The 19,444-nt window shown below is 39.4% G+C and overlaps 2 protein-coding genes across 3 annotated transcripts in view; one reads left to right on the top strand and one right to left on the bottom strand.

The window, feature by feature from the left end:
* The first annotated feature begins 2,866 nt into the window (after positions 1 to 2,866).
* Positions 2,867 to 5,595, top strand: nkx6.2 (NK6 homeobox 2). The gene is made up of 3 exons (XM_072557676.1): positions 2,867 to 3,477; positions 3,998 to 4,170; positions 4,916 to 5,595. Exons 1-3 carry the CDS (start codon positions 3,060 to 3,062, stop codon positions 5,165 to 5,167), a joined length of 843 nt encoding a protein of 280 aa, XP_072413777.1. The 5' UTR covers positions 2,867 to 3,059; the 3' UTR covers positions 5,168 to 5,595.
* A 3,112-nt stretch (positions 5,596 to 8,707) lies between these two features.
* The window catches only part of LOC140463542 (inositol polyphosphate-5-phosphatase A-like), a 528,804-nt gene continuing 518,067 nt past the window's right edge, over positions 8,708 to 19,444 (bottom strand). The window contains exons 15-16 of one of the 2 annotated variants that reach the window (XM_072557674.1): positions 10,457 to 10,493; positions 8,708 to 10,252 (exon numbers count right to left, since the gene is read on the bottom strand). In XM_072557674.1, the coding sequence (XP_072413775.1) occupies positions 10,203 to 10,252; positions 10,457 to 10,493 (87 nt within the window). In that variant the 3' untranslated portion in view covers positions 8,708 to 10,202. Of the gene's footprint in view, positions 10,253 to 10,405; positions 10,494 to 19,444 lie in introns of both variants that reach the window. The other variant, XM_072557675.1, reaches the window with a different exon arrangement.

The raw sequence follows: 19,444 nt of genomic DNA, 5'->3' as shown, positions 1-19,444 counted from the left end.
TCTCTGAAAGGCGGTCTTGCAGATCAGAGATTGTAGGTCTTTTAGATGAAACCGTATTGCACTCATAAGGAAAGATATTATCGTTTCATGCCACTAAATTGTTTTGGTGGCAGACGTGGCAGAACCGGCTGGAACACGTCAGATTTGCTAATTTTATAAGATCGATTCCAGATATCTGCTAACTCCGACATTATATTTTTTTTAAACGAAAGCACAGTTTTAGCTGGAAACGGGAGGGAGAGAGGTAATATCTGTTTGAATACTTATAAAATGACCCAGAGCAACGATTTGAAAATTCCACACATAATCGTAGCAATATGGACCGGGAGACCCTGCATAAATAGAGGCTTCCTTCAGAAGAACACTGGAATGAAAACCAGTCATTTCAGCATCACGAAACAAAGTTGGTAATTAGCTGGTCTCGTCTCTCAGATTGTCCTCATTAAACAGAATTCATTAAGCCCTCATTTAAATACTTTGTGCATTGGGAATCAATAGGTGCCGGGGTAATGAGTGTCCCCATTCATCACCTTCCTGTTATCCGACATTAATCTGCACCGTTCTTTCGATTTGATGTGAAGTTACTTTGTTCAGTACTTGATGCTCGATAGTGGCGTTGGGTACATCACATAACTCTGCTTGATTATACGTAGAGTTCATTCGCAAATGTTGATCTTAAACCAAATGCTTCTAATTAAACTGCTGTCGATTTTATCAGCCCTATATCTCATTGTCAAACGAGTGGACCTTTACTAAGGAAAATTGCTGTGTGTCATTTGAGATTTGTAGGGAAAAGTTTTCTGATAACTGTGGCCGCGCTCTCTGCTCTAACCCCATGTGCTCGCTAGAGGTCTCACGCCGCGTTCTCAAGACACGGTCCTAGTCTCACTCATTTCTTAAAATAAAGCGATTCACTCGCACTGAAAACTTTCCAATCATTACAGATAAACTACTTGGAGATTATTAAAAACGATTTGCATCGCTTAAAGCTCCGCAAGGATTTAACACACTCCTGCTTTGTTCATGAACTTGCGAATTATCGGTGGTAGAACGTTGCAAGTGGCTGATTCCTCATAAGTTTTATTTGTAAATGAATAAAGCTCGAAAAGGGACATCTCGTGTTCATTTATCTTACACAGTCGGAATAGACGCCATATTTGGATAGTTAATCGTTACTATTCCAAACTGGATGGGTCCTGCTGTGGGGTGACAATGAAGTTTGACTGATGTCTCCTGTTAAGAGGACACAGGGAGCTGATGCATAAAGATATTCTCCCAAGGAATACACTTCGCTAATGCTCATTGAACTAAACTGACGGCTTAAAAAAAACTCCGACTCCTCTACTTAATTTCAAAACAAATAACTCAATTTAAAGTAATTCTTTATTCAAGTATATATCACAATATTCCGTATCTATTTAAACGAGTTATTAACGTGGAACACATTCAGTTTGCGTATGCTCTGTCCCCTTGGTTAGTTGATCATTTTAATGGTTCAATTCTGAACTCGTTTAAAAGACTATTTTTAAAAAGTCTCAAACAGAAAGTAAATAAGTAGAACATTGAATCGGGTTGAAGATGTTTAAATATTTCCATTATTATATGAACTATTTAAAACCATTAAATAATACCGTGAATATAGGTGATGAGTGCGTGTCCTACAGATGTGAGGCACTTTGACTCATTCAAATGCCTATTGAGAATGGGGAATTCACTCGCTGTAACTTGTGCAACTAGTCTTTGCCTCTTTTTATTATCATTGGAACAACTGATCCAAATTGGTTCCTTTAATTTCAGACCAACTGAAGTAAAGCGAGTTTGCTATCGTAGCTATAAGTTGATAGAGTGAAGCGTCTCTTGCGTGTGCAGATAATTAACAACGACAAGCAGTATTGAAACATATTTGTGTGTCAGCAGCAGTTATATATTTAAAGATTGAAATGGGCTGTATTTGGCTACAAACCACAGCGTTGCTGCTTTTGTGGGTGAGATCTTCTTATCCTTATTTAATAGAGCAGGGTTTTTTTAAACATTAACTGTTCGCGCCTAACCATGAAATTAACATTCACAAACATTAGATGGCAAACCCCTGAATTAAGAGTTTTAGATCACCTTACGAGCCACCACTATAAAAACTTGAGATGGTAATAAAATAAGATAATTTCGTTAAAGTCTTGGGAAACTACTACTGTACACATGAGATATATAATGTATATAGTATACAGAATATGACAGTTTTGATGTGCAACAATTTTTATTGCGTGTTACTGTTTCATTCCTATATTCGCTATTGCTCGTTGAAGTCCGGTTAGAAGAACTCGACGGGAATGAAATTTTGTTACTTCAAAATGAAGCATTTTCTGAACTCCAATCCTTTGATACAAAATAAAGTTAAACCATCCAATTCATGCACAGGCAGAGTATAGCAACGATAACAAACAGAAACAGAGGGGAAACAGGCTTTCTTGCTGAGGTTGACTGGTGGTTTGGATCCTCTCATGGACAAGGGGTTTGTTTTGTTGAAGTGGGACTGAAACTGGAAGCAATCTTCCCTGATGCTCGCCTCACCTTCCGGCCGCCGCTACCCAACTCTGAAGCTGACGCGCCTCCAGGAGCCGCAGGCGTGCGGCCAATCACAGAGCGAGGGTGTCGGCCCTGGACCAATGGCGAGGGGGGAATGGCAGGTTTATCAGCGCATCTCCCGCGCCCGGCCCTCGACTCGCCTCAATTTCCGCGGGAAGCCCAGGACAGTGGCTGGTGGCCGGGCCACAGAGCACAGCGTGCTGCCTCCCCTCCACCTCCCAGCACACAGCACCCCCCACTCCCCACCCCCTCCACTCCCTACCCCTCCCCCCCCCCCCAACCCCTCACACTCCCCACCCCCCAGCCTGGAGATCTCCCCGGACTGGACAGCCTCTTCTGGATCAACCCAACTTCTGACTGGTGGCACGGTCACCCTCTATCATATACCGATAGATCTGTACCAGCAACAACAGGACGATCCAGCAGAGCTCTCGCAGCGTTTGCCAGTGGCCCTGTCAACTCTATGAGCTGATCAAATGTTAGCCGTCGGGCAGATGGATACCCGCCAGAGTGCATTCGTCCTGAGCAGTACGCCGCTGGCTGCGCTTCATAACATGACTGAGATGAAGGCGTCTATATTTCCCTACTCCTTGCAGAATCCGTCCAGCTTCAAGGCGCCGACCCTGGCGAGTTTGAACGCGCAGATCCCGCTGGGGACGCCGCACGGGATCAGCGACATCCTAGGCCGCCCGGTCACTACCGCTGGCAATCTGCTCTCTGGACTCCCTCGACTCAACGGACTTGCCACCACGGCGGGGATGTATTTCAACCCGACAGCAGCCAGCGTCTCCAGGTACCCCAAGCCCCTCGCTGAATTGCCGGGGAGACCTCCCATCTTCTGGCCGGGAATGATGCAAGGATCTCCGTGGAGAGATCCCAGGGTGGCTTGCCCAAGTACGTACTCTGTTGCTGTTTTTAATGTTTACACATATTCTCTCATATAGACTTAGATTTACACGTGTATACATACATATACGTTCGAATCTGTTATTTGACATTATTAGTTAAAAGTGTGTCTCGAGAAAATAACTTTACTGTTTGCTGTGAAATTCCGGATAAATGCTTTCACTTCAGCTTGACGAACTTTTCCTGAAGCCCAGCTGCTGTAACGTTAACACTATCATTGTGATAAACACTGATTCAACTGGTGAGACAGCTTAGCAATGTGTTGTTTCGTTTTGCGCTGTCAGTGCTGACCCAACAGGCACTTGCTGGTTTTGTTTTGATTTTGTGAAACTCCTCAAAAAAAATGACAGAACACGGCCATTAATTGCAGCCAATCCCACTTCTTCACGTGTTCACTTTTAACTTGCAAAGAACTGGGCTCGCTTGTTTTTATTTTAATGCCGTCGATCTACATATTACAGACAATATTTCCCTGTTTGAATTTTTTTTCCGTTTTCCCCCTCCACAGCACAGGGCAGTTTGGTCCTTGATAAAGACGGGAAGAAGAAACATTCCAGGCCAACATTTTCAGGTCAACAGATTTTCGCTCTGGAAAAAACGTTTGAACAGACCAAATATTTAGCTGGACCAGAAAGAGCCCGGTTAGCCTACTCTTTGGGAATGACAGAGAGTCAAGTAAAGGTAAAACGTCTCACTTGGTTGCCTAACTGAATCCATACGGCGAACTTAGATAGAACCTGGTGGTCACAATAAGGAAACATTCAACTTAGTATTTGCTAACGTCCTCAATAAACATACAGCAGAATCGTGCATTCAAATTATGCTGTTAATGCTAAAGCGTTGTAGATTTTTTTATTGTTGTTGTAGACCTGTTTATTCGCAATAGTGATTTAGGTACTTCTATCAGGCCGGGATTGACAGCAATCCTAAAGTGGCTGGAAGCGGCTAATGTTGACTCATAGTTTCCACGTAACTACTTTAGTAATGTTGGTGTTAGAAATGTGGACACTGTTGTACAAGCACCAACAACGGATTGTGCATTTCCTCTGCCCTTTTCTAAATCCAAATGTTTCATTTTGAGTGTCGAATACACTAAACTGAAATTTGACCTTGCCAGTTCTTGTGAAATAAAAAGTAGCAGACACAACATTGCAAACTGTATTGCCGTCGTTTCGTTCTTTGAGACGACGCATTTTACAATTGCCCGAGTGCACACAGCGTTGTATTAAACTTAAAACTTCTGGAAAACGATGGGGATAATGGGTAAAACTCGGCCTCCCTTCCTCTATAACATTTCGGATAGTGAGTTAAAGTCAGTTAACTGCATTGCTGAACACAAGGCGGGATGGTTGAGATTAAGCTCGGCTGCTCGGACAGGGAACTGAAACACACCGCATTGACACATTCAATTTTCTGTCCGCAACAGGTGTGGTTTCAGAACAGACGGACCAAATGGAGGAAGAAACACGCGGCTGAAATGGCCACGGCCAAGAAAAAGCACGATTCAGAGACTGAAAAACTCAAGGAAACGTCGGAAAACGAAGAGGATGAAGACGAGTACAACAGACCCCTTGATCCCAACTCAGATGACGAGAAAATCACACGGTTATTAAAAAAGCACAAAAGCGCCGGATCGCTCACCATCCTGGACCCACACAACAGCCCGGAGATCTTGTGACAAACTTTTTTTTAAGGAAAAAAAAAGAAATGATTATTTGAACAGCTTGAAAGGCTGAATTAACCAGGGTATATATAAAAAGTTTAAAATAAATCGATGTTCCAGAGAATGGTGATATGTGTTGTACAGCTTAATGTATGTGAGATGTATATATTTTTTACAGAATAAGTTATGGAATTATCTTACAGCTCGATTATATAAATAACTTGGACTGAATCTGGCGGAGGTTTAAAAGGAGTTGTTGGAAATCACAGTTCACCCTCAAGTGACTATAAAACTAGGGGTGTTTTTCTTAGAATTTTCAATGTTAAGGAATAACAATCAGAGCTCATCCTTTTGTATAAATTACAGATTACAACTGTAGCTGTACATACTAAGATGCACGTTTGTGTTGTAAAAAATATTAAATGTAAACTTTTTTTTGTGCATTCACATTCTAAGGCTAATATTTTGCTTTCGCCTGTGTTAGTGACTTCCTTCAGAGGAGTTTTTTTTCTTCCCGCGTTTTAGCGCCATTAAATCCCAAGGAATTTCCGAACACTGCTGGAGATGTTTGAAGGAAATATTATTGCGTCCACAGTGGTTGGGGCGAGGGGTGGGGGAAACTTTGTATTGCCAATAAATTATTTAACAATATGAAACCCGGTGGTCGGAATCCGGCTGATTTTTGTGCCCTGAAGCTAGAGTTCATGATTTACACGGGGTTTGCTAAACAGTCACCTGTGACTTGACAAATTCAGACCCCCTTCAGTGATGACTGGAACCAAAACGGTCTGTTAACTGCGCAGATAACCTCGAATTAATTCCGAGTTGTTTCAAGAATAGAGAGTAACAAGCATTTTGCATGTTATCACTTTACTAACAGGCTTTGTATCAAACGGAACTTGCAAACCTAGTTTGATAACATTTTGGTGAATTTGTTGAGAGTTTAATATTCAAAGCTGGGGGCTTTGCAGGTCAGTGCAATTGGGTGTGTTTATAACCACTGCTGCAATCAGTGCCGGGACAGTTCATATTATTGTAGCAGTTATGTAAGTTACAAACAAGCCAGTGTGAATCTCAACCGGGGCAACAGACCCCATCAAAGTTATCAATAGAAGCTGCTTTGGAATAAAGCTCATAGTTACTGCAAACGTAACTAACATCTTAAATTTGTCATAACATTTTGACAAGTTTCCCATCTTTTAGATTGAAATTGCATTTACTAGTTATGTGAGTATTACAGTCATGTTTACAGGCGTTTTGTTTTACAGCCGATGAACTCCGTTATCATTTCAGAAATCAAACTGGTCGGAGATGAGCCAGTGAGGTTTTTGACATTTTTAAAAAGTGAAGTATTTGATTTTTGAGGGAATGGATGACCGCGGCTCTGAGCCAGGTCTGCGGTGCTGCTGCTCAGAGTCTGCTGTGGGGCGCGATGCATAGCCCATCCAGGCCACCTCAGAAATAGATCGAATTCTGCTGAATTTACAGACTCACTCGTAATTCGACGGAATCATTTATATGAGCGAACAAATGAAAGCGGGAACCGTTTCTTGTTCAAAAACACTCATATGTGTCTGGAGTCCAATGTTGGGACACTTTGGTATTAGTTATTGTTTTAAAATAATAACGCCGTCATATCACATTGAAACTAAAATTAACTTATCGAATATTTACCAAAATATATCGCGATTTGATGTATCAATGCTTCCAACCACTTATGCATCAGTGTGGTGTGCCTCCTCATTGGAGACCAGATGTCATATTCTCGCCTGTCTGTTGAAGAAGAGTTAACATCTTTCTCCCTCTCCTTCCAGCCCTCATCCATCTAGAATCATTGATGGCCATATAGATTGACATAACGAAATATCTCACTGCAGACACATTTCAGTCGCTCATTTCTTAAGCAGAATCACTGGCCGCTCTTGCAAACTTTGAGAACTCGCACGGTGTGGATATTGTGCGGGTATTGCAGGGGCGAGGGTGGAATCAGTTCTGAAATGAGTGAAGAGCTGGGGAGGGGGTGGAGGGGGGTGTGGGCAAGGTCACATAGCGGGAGAGGACTGGCACAAAAGGGAAGAACAACTGCGAGAGGGAGAGAGTTTGGGAGCTGCGATTGCGGCGGCTTGCGCCGTTCTCTGGTTTTTAGTTCACTTTCCAAGAAGTTGTCTGAGAGAAAAGAACAATTCGTCAATAGAAAAATAAACTTCCCGCGCGATATAGTTACTGAGGTTAGATACGGTCGCCAAGTTTAGATCCGGGGAAGAGAAATCAGGGAGCCGGTTCAGCGCATGAAACTGACAATCATTAGAGAGAAAACAGCAAATAGTGACTGAAAGAGTTTTATGCTTCAAATGCAGTACGAAACCGCATGTGTGTGTGTGCGTGTGTGTTGTAGGGGTCACCCATATCACTCTTCAGGTGTTTTTTTCTACCATGTCCGTGTTTAATACAACGATGTTGCTGTTTTAAAAAGATATACTTTTTAACTTTATTCCCTCACCCACAACTAACCTTTTAACATTTTAAAATACATTTCACTCGGTGCAAGATCTTCTGCATTTTTCGTCAATTGAGATGAGAATATTTCTGATTTCACAAATTAACTCAAGACTTTTTAAATCTTGCATCAATTTTCAAGCAGTTTACGTGAATTTTAAATAGTCCGATCATAGACTTTCTAAGTACGCCGCACAATATATCTGCTTAAGAAGACGATAGGGATTTGTGATTATTTCACTTATTTCAGTGGCGCTGGGTGGGAAATCTACATCACACCAGCTCATGCCGAGAGGACTCGGTCACTTGGTGAGACCGTCAAAGTGTGAACGATAGCAAAGTCTGTTCTCGCTCATGGTTAACTAGATTTGCTATCAGTTCAATCTATGTTTGATAGTGCTGCTCTGATGGGGTGTGAGCCGAAATAAAGTTTCACTTGCCCCTTTCCCTCCCATGGATGCTGCTTAACCGTGTGGGACAGTTCCCAGAGAATCTCACTGCAGCTGCTGGAAATACCAACCTGCCACAGGAGATCAGGGTACCTGCAAAGAGTTGGGAATCTTAAACCCGCACAAATTAGTGCAACGTTGGGTTCTGAAGAAGGATCACTGGAGTCGAAACGTTAACCCTTGCTTTCTCTCCACAGATGCTGCCAAACTTGCTGAGTTTCTCAAGCATTTCTTGATTTTTTTTCTCTCAGCATCCGCATCTTTGTTTTTAACCCCAAACCAGACGCCTCCAAACACCCGTTTCTTATTTTGCTTTACTCATGCCCCCTTGTGAAATTCAACCCGTGGTCAGCTCGGTCGGTGTGTGTGGGTCTCGCCGATGAAGCCCTTGGTCCCAGAGTTTTTAAAGAACCTCCTACTTTTCACGTCCTCACACTTCGGGGTGGGGGGGGGGGGGGGGGGTCTTGCGTCGCCCGTCCAGGAAAAGTTAAGAGGAATTAAGTTCTAGAAATGGGAAAAGGCGCGTCTCAGTTACAAATCAAAAGGAGACCCAGATATCAGACAGAAGAGTCGGTTACAAGCAAGAAATAAACTAATCGTGACACTTGAATTGTTTGAGAAACAAAGAATTTTATTTCTATAGCCCATAAACGTCACTTAAGTTGAATCCTTGATTTAATAAAATAGTTTACAGTGTGTGGCTATTGATACATGGACACATCGGTACAGTTTGTCTGCGTCCTCCTTGTTGCATTCGGTCTACAGACGAGAATGATCTCACGGTCACGGCCACATAAATTCTGCCGGCGGACACAAAATCATTTCCAATCGTAGTGATTTATACGAAAACACGCATCAATCCACCGCTATCAAGTAGCTAGTGAACTTTGTAGTGTAGTAAATTAAATCGATAAGAGGAAACGTTTCGGCATTGGCTGTGTTTCCCATTTTCGGACCTAATCATCTTTTAATGCTGTAAAGAAGGCAGCATGTAAAATTTGCAACATTAGCGCTGGAGATTAAATATACGCGGTACAATACGAAATTGGCGACTTCAGGTTTCAGGGCATTATATACAATCCATTAAAGCACATTTAGCAAGCGATTATCAGGAGAGATTCCCACTAAACTCTGTCCATAGATACTTGGCACTATATGCAGTAACAAAAATAGACAGAAATAGTTTACAAAAAATCTTATGATACCCATCCTCTTAATTTTCACATTCTGAAAACAGTATTATTCAGGAATAAGTTACAATAGAAGTACTGAACACAAAGACTGTTGTGTGGTGCTTATAGCAACTTCGATTATTTCATCAACAATGGCACGGTACAAGCTTTATCTACAGTCTAATTTGGTCGAGGACTTGTACTTTTTTTATCTATTCAATCTGCTGCAGGTACTAACTAATAGTTGATATGTCAGAGCAGTCAGTCTTTATGAAAGGAATTTCACGTAGGCTTGTGGAAAGATTATATTATAAATTAGTTTCCTTTTAAAAGTGAATATAAAAATGAGAGGAGCTAAACTGTGATTCAAAACCAGATATGTAAAATGTAGTATCTAATATAGGGAATCACCAAAATGAACATATCTAACTAGCCTACCACAGACATAAAAAGATGAAGGGAATATCAATAATACCATCACTGGAAGTAATTCCACGATCTATACAATCCAATGTACAAAAAAACCCTCTCTAATACAGTATCGATATACAATTTTCACATTGCACTTCATAAAACTTTACATAAGGAAACAGCTTCTTCCTTTTAAAAGACAGACAATGTTTTCAGCTAAACATTATAAACGTGAGATATTTAAAGGTGTAGTAAATTCTACTGTTAGTGTTTGGCAACAAATCTGTGACACGTTTTTAAAACTGTCCCACATTTAATTCAAGTGTCACAGGAAGGTCTGAAATGGCGAGGTATGTGTGGCCGTCTTGTGCAAGACTTCAGACGTCAAAGCAAAATGGATGATGAGCAGCTTGAGGTGCGGCCCTAAGAAATACAGCATCAACATGAATCGAATGAGAGAGATGTGTGCGAACGTTCTAATGTCCCTGTTCCTCCGCTTCTTATTTGCTTGTTGCAAACAGACTAGAGGGCAGTTTCTCGAAAGATTTTCTCAGTCCGCTGATACCGTTTAGCTGCGAAGTCACAGAGGAGAGACAGCAACAAGGAAACCGCAGTTAATATCGGTTAACAGCAAGAGCCAAAGTGTTAAAAAGTGTCAACAAATTAGTTCAGTGCCCAAAATGAAAATGAGTGAATAGTAAAAAAAATAAAACATTAATATTTACCACCACATCACTGCACCACACAACAGTTGCGCATATTTCTATTAGGTTTACCTGCCCCAGCAGCTATTCGAAAGAACAGGAAGACAGGCTGTGAAAAAAAGACACACACAATCACATTACTGGATCAGGGTAACATTTCAAACTGCAATGTTTGACCCATGAAAGAGTTTGAGAGTCCAGGCTTCTAAATTATTCTGTTTTTGTTTTAAAGAAGATGGGTTAAAAGGGTAAAATGCTTATTTATGTTGCATTAATAATATTGGAGGCGAGTAAGGACACTTTTCGGGTCAGTGTGAGATGTATTAATTCGAGGGGTTAAATGGTTTATTGATGTCATATTTATCTTCTCGTGCTGTGTTTGTTTGCCCTTCTTGTCCTCGAGAGAGAAATCCAGCATTTTTTTTTCCCTTCAAGGTTGTGAAACCTCGCTGTTATACTGAAGGACAGCGCGGGTTCCGGTTACTGCATTCGGCCACCCGCTGATTCTTGGACTATCCACTCACTTCGACCAATGAAAGTCACCTCTTAGTCAAGGCAGCGTCCCAAAACGTCCAGCCAGAAACTCAAGATCAGAACGCGACTATCAGCGAGGCAGATCGGAGTTATACCAACTGGGATGCATGGCACTACCAACAGGAGAAACGGACTAGAGATTTGCGGCTTCTACACGGGGAGGTGGTGGCAAGGTGGTAATGCAACTGGACGAGTAATCCAAAGCTCCCAGTTAATGTTCTAAGACATGAGCTCATTGGTCCTGAACATGATTCCAAACCCACGACAATAAGTGGACTCTTGAGGGAAGTTGAGACTTAATCCATCCAAGGGCAACAAATGCTGGCCTGCCAAGGAAACTCAACACCCGTCCAAGAATAAAGGAGGGAAAAATCTGGGAAGCTTTTTCTCCTTCCTTGCTCTTTATAAGTCCTGCGTCATCACAGCACTCTTTTAGATGCTTTCCCTCTTGTGCCCCTGATAGGACACCTCTATGGCTGCAGAAAGTCAGCAGACTAACTGCTAAGGAGAGAAAAAAAAGGTAGTGGGAAGAAAATGGAAAGATTGAAATGAAAAGACCAAAAAGAGGGAGAGCTAAATGCAAGAGGTCATAGAGCAATAAAAGCGGGAGAAAGTAAAGGATTTTAAAAAAAACACAGAAAGGAATGGTTACAGTTGCAGAACGGAAGATGGTGAAAATGAAGAAAGAGGGTAGATCCAGGAGAGAAAGCCACGAGAGAAGAAAACCAAAGTGGAATTTGAGATTGAGAGCTGATTAGTAGAGGTGAGGGTACCATCAAGCTGCCTGTTGAAAACTTATCACTATCAGAAAACTTCATTAGAATAGTGTAAGAGGTGTGTTAGTGGGGCCTAAAAATTTCATAACCACTGAATCAGAAATTCTTATTATCATTGATTGTTTGAGAGTGGTTTTCAGCCATCTCAAGCGAAACTTTGCTGGACATCATGTCTATTCTTGGCTTCAGGTTACACACATTATATTGCGCATTTGGTTATGTTGCTGTGTGCTCCTGCAACTACTGCACATCACCTTACATATGGCTGTGAAACTGCTCAATTTTAAATGATAAAATCTGAAATGCTTCCTTATTATAACAATTAGCGTTTCTCATGAAGGAGGTTGGGTTAAAATGACCCCAGAATTTTTATGATATTTTGTTTTTTGTAGGCATCACTCTCAAGATATTTATTGCCCATTCTAATTGCAATTAACTAGATGGTGAGTTGCTTTTTTTTGAATACAACTGAATGGTTTACTAGGACATTGTACAAGGCAGTTCTGAGGAAGGATCACTCAACCCAAAATACTAACTCTATTTCTCTCCACAGATGCTACTAGACCTGCTGAGTATTTCCAGCAATTTCTATTTGCTGAAGTTGAGTCATTGCTGACTAACCTAGACCAGTATGATGAAATCCTCTTTTTGTAACCATTTTATACAGTGCACACCAGCAATCTGTGAATATTGAAATATTCAGAGAAAGGGGGAGTTCCAAAGATTTGCTACATTTGACTGATCCAAAATATTAGTTACATTCAGGATTACAGAGCAAGAAGGGCAAGGCTTGGCAAAAGATTGTCAATTGGTGACCCAAAACTCTTCATGTTTACTGAACAGTCAGTTTATTCAATTGGATAGAGGCAGTCAGAGGTGAAGTTGCTACCTTCAGGTGGCTAGTCAGTCTGGTACCGAGGAGCAGGGAGAAGACACTCCATTCTAAAAAGGTGCTGTTACAGCATGCTCCAAGCTATTGGGACTCAGGAGAAACCCGAGGGGCTGTGGGCCTCTGAAGAAGCAATGTGTCTTAATTGCAGCTGACTGCAAAATTTTAATTGGATTTGGAGACCTCCAGCGTCACTAACATCAAGAGGTTGCTGAGAAATACACAGGATTTGTCTTGTTTGCACTTGCTATGATTTTCAGGGCAAGTTAGATTGTAAACTTAATATCTAACTAAAAATCCAATTGCACCTCCTTAAAAGTAGAGCAACTTTTAAATTTATCTTGCTTTTTGCAAGGGCAAAGTTCATTGATACCAAATTGATTGTAGTCTTCCAGCAGTTGAACCCATGAAAATTTTTAGAAGTTCTAACAACATCTGAATTTCCACACTTTGTTGAACATGTATGAACACGAAACATTGCTGCTGGTTTCATAGGAGTAATGATAATAAATGCCAATAATTGTATCAACATTATTAATGCCAAATCCTGACCATTATTTCCACTTGGTCACTATCCCTTTTGTTGACAGAGGAAAGCTATGCTGACAGTGTGGCAGGGGTTTCTTGTGCTGCCTCTTTCCTTGGGGAAATAAATGAGGAATAGTGGAAAGGCATCACCTGCCCAAAATTCCAGCAAATCTATTGAATTGCTTCTGACACAATGTACTTCGTGCAAATGTTAAGAGCACCAATTAAGACTTGAACTTGGCCTGCAGCAGTTGATAAATGTGGAGTGTGAGCTTTTGTAATGATTTAGAAATATTTACGATGGCTCTTTTATATTTGAGTAAGAGCCTACCACCAAATGTTTGATAATGTCAGCAATTGCCTGAAGCTCACATTTGGAATGAGATGAAAGGCACATTCATGGACTAGGCTATAGGTTTAGCTCTGGTCTATGAAATGAGAAAAGGAACTTTTATCCTCAGCATATTTTTACTTTGGAGACTGGCTTGTTCTTAACAAGAATTTACTGAGTTATTTCTACATATGGAGCCAGCCTGCTCCTTATATCAATAACAAGCCTACAACTGAGCAAACATATTGATTCTAACTATGGCTTTGCATAATGGAAGTTTCTCACTTTTTAACATGCATTGTATAAATCCCTTACTTAAATTATCATGCCATTAAAAGACAAAAGAACACTTGCATCTAAACAACTTTATTTTCAGCAAGCCCTCCCTAAAACTAAGTCATAATCAAACTTTGCTCAATATAAGCATGAACTAAACATCTCTTTCTCTCTCTCATGTGAGTGTATTTGTACAATCAGACTGTTGATTTTCACTTTTGACTTGCATGTTCCTGATAGCTACACAGGATCCAAGGGCAAAAAAAAGGTCACTGATGTAAATAAGCATACAATGACTTACTTTAAGCATTAAAATATTAAAATAGGTGATGTTGTATAAAGACTTAATTTATCCCTATACTTGAGAAGACCTTAATCATTGGTTGGCTATGGCTAGGTACAGATTCAAAGACAAATATATTAGCAGATGTGCAGATCTTGCGAAACAATAGCTTATTTGCAAAGTTTGTAGCTTTAATTTATTCAAGAAAAGGATAGTTGAAAGTTCCTTCCAGTCCTGAAAGTTGAGTTGAATGATGTTGTGACACTATATCCTATAAACACACAAAAGGGGTGTTTGTAAAGGGGTTCACATATGTTAAAGATAAGATCGTGCATAAAACAAAATGCAGCATGTTTAACTATACACTCATTAAATTGTTACTAATCTAAGATGAAGAGTAACAGTTAAAATAATCCAATTACGTTAAAATGAGTACATATGCAGATATACACATGCATAAATATCACATTTTCCTAGCTGCTATCAGTTCTGATAAAGTATCAGGGGACTTGAAATGTTAACTCTGCTTTCTTCCCACAGATGCAACCAGATCTGCTGAGTTTCACCAGCAATTTCTGTTTTCGTTTTAGATATAAACACAACCTAGTTACCAATATTAGAATCCATTCGTTTGAATATTTATGTTGAAAATTAATTGCAATTTTAACACTATTTTAACTTATTTAAAAAAAGGATAATGGCAAATGTTTTATACAACTCCAGAGATTTGTTGCAAATCAGCAACATAAGGATTTTGGAGCTACCTTTGCTAAGTCCCATTGACACTGGGTGATACAATGATATTCTAACTCCATCTGCTTAATCTACAGTTATTTAACTGACCATGCTTCACAAGATTCATTTAAGTTCTTTCTCTTAGCATGTTAATGTGAGAAGTGTGCCACCATTTTATAAGTAGGAAATTTGACCACAAAATTAGTCGATGGTCTTATTTCAGCAGTTTTCTCTAGAGTCTAGTTGTAGTCCACTTTGAATGTCAAATCTGCTATAATCTATGGAAAAGTAGAACAATTGAAGTGCATAAGGAATATACTCTAAACAGGTATATGTAGAACAAAATAGTTTGTAACTTATAAGGAACAAGCCACAATTGATTTAGTAATGAGTAGCTAATGAGCATTAGTTAACAGATATGATCATATGGATACATCTTGAAAATATGAATCAAAATAATGATTGAAGTTGATGTTAGAATTGAGAGGAAGAATGAAGAGGCAAAACTAAGGTTTTATATTTAAGTAACAAACTTAGAAATTAATTAACCACAGCAAACCGGGCTGAATTGATAAAAGGTAAGCCATGGCAAGCAATCAAAGAAGTATTTAATAAGACACGGCACATTGTCCTAATAGAAACAAGATTCATTTATAAAGTTCAGCCACCATGGTTGACAAGTGAGATATGGCACAGTGCCAAATTAAATGCAAGGAGAATGCAAGGAAATCTACTGGAGTGGGAGAGCTACAAAAAACAAAAAAGAGTAAAAGAGATCAAGTCAGTGAGTTTAATTTACAAAAAAAAATCAATACAAACATAATAGGACAAGATCCAAGTCCTGATCATTTCTATCCCAGAACACTAAAAAAAAGTGAAGCAATTTCAGATGCATTAGACATGATCTACAAAGCACTCTAGATTCGAGAATTAAGCTGTGCATTGGTAAATTATCAGTGTCATTCAATTGTTGAAGGATCACAGAAAACATCAGTTGTGGAAAACTTACTGGCATCTCAAACGCATGGGAGATAATCAAACGCATGGGAGGTATAAGCTGACTGGTGATATTCCATAAGGATTAATATTGTTGAATTTCTTGAGAAATCTGCTTTCACAGTAGAGTGCAGCATCTTTGGAAATTATCTATCTGAATTTCCAGAATTTATCTGATAAAGCTCTGCACAATTAACAGGGAAAGAAAAATAAAAGAACATAGAATGGGAGGTAACCCAGTGAAATCTATTGTTAATTGGCTAGAAGACTAAACACAAATAACCAAAATAAAGGGATCAATCCCTGAATCTGAAAGAATTTTTCTTGTGTAGTAGAGACTAGAATCAAAGGATATAGCTTAAGAATAAGAGGTGATATGAGATGAGGAGAATTAATTTCTCCCAGAGGTGGTTAGTTGGTGAAATGATCTTCCCCAGAAAATAGTGCAGACTGGGTAGATGTGCTTATTCAAGGCTAAGTTAGATTGGTTTTTTTGATAGACAAGGGAGTCATGGATTATAGGAAGGCAAATAATAAGGTGGTGTTGAAGCCACAAGCACATCCTCCATGCTCTTACTGAATGGTGGAGCAGGCTCAAAGGACTGAATATCCTACTCTTAAGTCCTATGTAAAAGAAGATAACTGGTCCTCCCTGAAATAAAAAAAATCTGAGCAGGGCATTAATTTTCCTCATGTATATCACTGAATTGAATGAAGGAACAGAGAGCTGTACATCTAAGTTGTTTTTTGGGACATGGAGTTACAAAAAAAAAGTATATAGACAGACTACATTAGAATGTAAAGCTATGGCAGGTGGAGTTCAATGGAGAGAACTGAAGTCATCTACTTTGGAGCCGAAAAAGGTCAGAATATTTTCTTCATGGTGAGAGGTCAAGAGCTATTGATCAGCAAAGAAATTTTGTCATCTATGTACAAAATTCACACAAAGCCAAGAACAAAGAATGTTCAGATAGGCTCGTGAGATGTTGGCTTTTATCTCCAGGGGAGTGGACTATACAAGTCAGAAAGCGATGCTCCAATTTTAAAGTCAGCAGTACAATGTTCTGTTTTGGACACAGATTATATTAGAGCTAAGATGTACTAGCTTTGGAGCAATTTGCTGTGCAAATTCACCAAAATAATGCAATGCATAAGGGCTTAAATTAAGTTAACTGATTGTGTGGACTTGGTTATATTTTCTTGATTTTATAAGGTGATGATCTAATCAAAGTATTTAAAATGATAAAGGTATTGGATAAGGTGACTGCAGAGATGCATTTTCTCTGAAAAATCCAGAATTAGGGGCTTTAACCTTAAAATTAGAGCTATCCCTTTTAGCAGTGAAAACACAAAACATATTCCCAAGTAAAAGACAAAAGGAAGCTTAGAATTTTCTTCTGCAAATGGAATACTCTCCACCTACCTGGATGAATGAGGAGCTCCAACAACACTCAAGAAGCTAGATACTAATCAGAGCAAAGCAGGCCATTTGATTGGCACAAAGTCTACAAATATTCACTTCCTCCACCAATGAAGCTTAGGAACAGAGACAAGATGCATTGCAGAATCTCACCAAGGCACTTCAGATAACATTTTCCAAATCCACAACGACTGCCATCTGGATGGACAAGTGCCACAAATGCATGGGAACATTATCCCTTGCAAGGTCTCCTCCAAGTCACTAACCATTCTAACTTGAATTATATTCCCTCTCTTTCACTATTACTGTGTCAAAATCCTGGAACTCTCTCCCTAATACTACTGCGAATGTTCCTACACCAAATAAACTTCAGTATATCAAGAAGACAGCTCACCAGCACATTCTCAAGGGCAAATATGGAATTGCAATAAATTCTAGTCCAGCCATTGAAGCCCATGTCCCCTGAATGAATAAAGACTATGTATGCCGAGTAAATTAAAATTTCCAAGTCTGAGATCAACAGGCAATTATTAGCAAATATTACCAAGGAATATGAAGCCAAAATGTTTAAGTGATTTTGAAGTACTGACATTATTCTGAAAAATGATACAATATAACCTTAAGAGAAGGGCTTCAAAAATTCACACTGCAGGTACTTGGGAGGAGTTTAAAGGCCAGCAGAAAATAATAATGCATGGCAAGGGGCATGTAAAAGGGATGAGTCTCTTTTGTAAGTTTTGTAATCATTAGAGTGCTGTAAAAAAAATCTTATCTGGATTAATTGGAAAATATGAATCATGGTCACAGGTTTATTCAACTGAACAACCCACTACAGCCCATTGAATAATGCAGGGAAGCATTGTAACAGTGGACTTTCATGAAAAGGGTCTCTAATTAAATGCAACTTATGCATTGGATGTAAAGTCAGAATAGATAGTGTACAAGTAAATTCAATTGAATAAAAAACTCAATGTAACTAGAAGTTATAACTGTATTATAAATTATTTATACATTTAAAAGAAGCAGGCTGTTGAAAGGGTCAGAGTTATACTGTTCATCCTGATCATGTAACTACTACACAAATAGAAATTTTAGAAATATTCATGTGTCTACGAGATAAATACTGTTTATGGAAAATGCTCATATGCCCATATATAAATAGGGTTCAGAAAAATATATCCTCATATCAATAGGAATTATCTAGCATTACCTATGTTCAGCTTATAAACATTTTTTGAAATTTTTATGAATGCCAGTTCACTAGGACTGCTTTTGTTTTCTAATGAGAAAATTTCAGTTTTACTTATTCTCATAATATTTTCTGCCAATTTTGTTGGTATCTTGCAGCAGTGAACTGCTTATCTATTGATCAGAATGAAATAGTGGAGGGAACGGAAGGGAAGAGAAGTTGGAAGAGATCAGATTGGAGAGAGCGTCGATGAAGGATGAAAGAGAGTGACAGAAAGAATTTCAATTCAATGCAGTACTGAGGGAGTGCTACCCTGTTGGAGATGATGGGGTGGAAATTCATCTCAGGTAGTGGCAAAATTGGACAAAGTGTCGCATAATTGGTTCCATTGCAGTTAATAAATTTAATTATCATCTGTGTTCAACAGTCCATTGCCTGATATGATAAGCCATCTATTGTCCTTTATATGACATTAAACCAAGGCATCAACTCTGCTTTTTAAGAACATTAAAGATTGCATGTAAGGAAATTCTCCTGGCATCCTGGCTAATCATCACATTTCAACCAATGCTGCTAAAACAAATTAATTAGTGATTAGCACATTACTATTTGTAGGAGCTTGCTGTGAACAAATTCACTGTCATGTTTGATTACATGGCAGCACTGACTTTATATCTGTGAAGGTTGTAGACGTCATAAAGAATAGATGTTGAGTTCATTTTCTCCTCTTTTGACTATAGTGGAGCAGAAATTGCTGTAAGAGGACTCCGAACATCGTCTGATATTGGCTGAATTGGTCTCTGCGTCCTTCAGCTCAGTGAATGTTTACCCACTAAATTGCTGAGGTATGAGGTGGAAACATTACAGTGTGGGAAACAGGCTGTCCAGAACCTAAATACAGCAGGATGGCTCCTTAATCCAACTGAAGGATTGAAAAATAAACAGTGATAAGATGTATCTACTGTGTGAACCACAGCAACCTCACAACATTCAATAGATTTCAATGGTGATCAAAAAGTCTTATTTTGAGAGCTTAGTGTAATGGTAAAATCTGGGCAGCCAGCTTTGGCTTTGACATTTAACCACACATCTCCACTCATTTG

The sequence above is a fragment of the Chiloscyllium punctatum genome, chromosome 38, assembly GCF_047496795.1.
Source record: "Chiloscyllium punctatum isolate Juve2018m chromosome 38, sChiPun1.3, whole genome shotgun sequence".
NCBI classification, from domain to species: Eukaryota; Metazoa; Chordata; class Chondrichthyes; order Orectolobiformes; family Hemiscylliidae; genus Chiloscyllium; species Chiloscyllium punctatum.
Note: the sequence above shows the minus strand (reverse complement) of the source record. Positions and strands in the feature narration are given on the sequence as shown.

What these genes read in the sequence shown, in the direction of transcription:
- nkx6.2 (XM_072557676.1), top strand. Translation starts at nt 3,060, where the DNA reads ATGTTAGCCGTCGGGCAGATGGATACCCGCCAGAGTGCATTCGTCCTG. An exon ending in TCCCAGGGTGGCTTGCCCAA is followed by an intron (nt 3,478 to 3,997) that starts GTACGTACTCTG and finishes CCCCCTCCACAG; the next exon opens with CACAGGGCAGTTTGGTCCTT. An exon ending in TGACAGAGAGTCAAGTAAAG is followed by an intron (nt 4,171 to 4,915) that starts GTAAAACGTCTC and finishes TGTCCGCAACAG; the next exon opens with GTGTGGTTTCAGAACAGACG.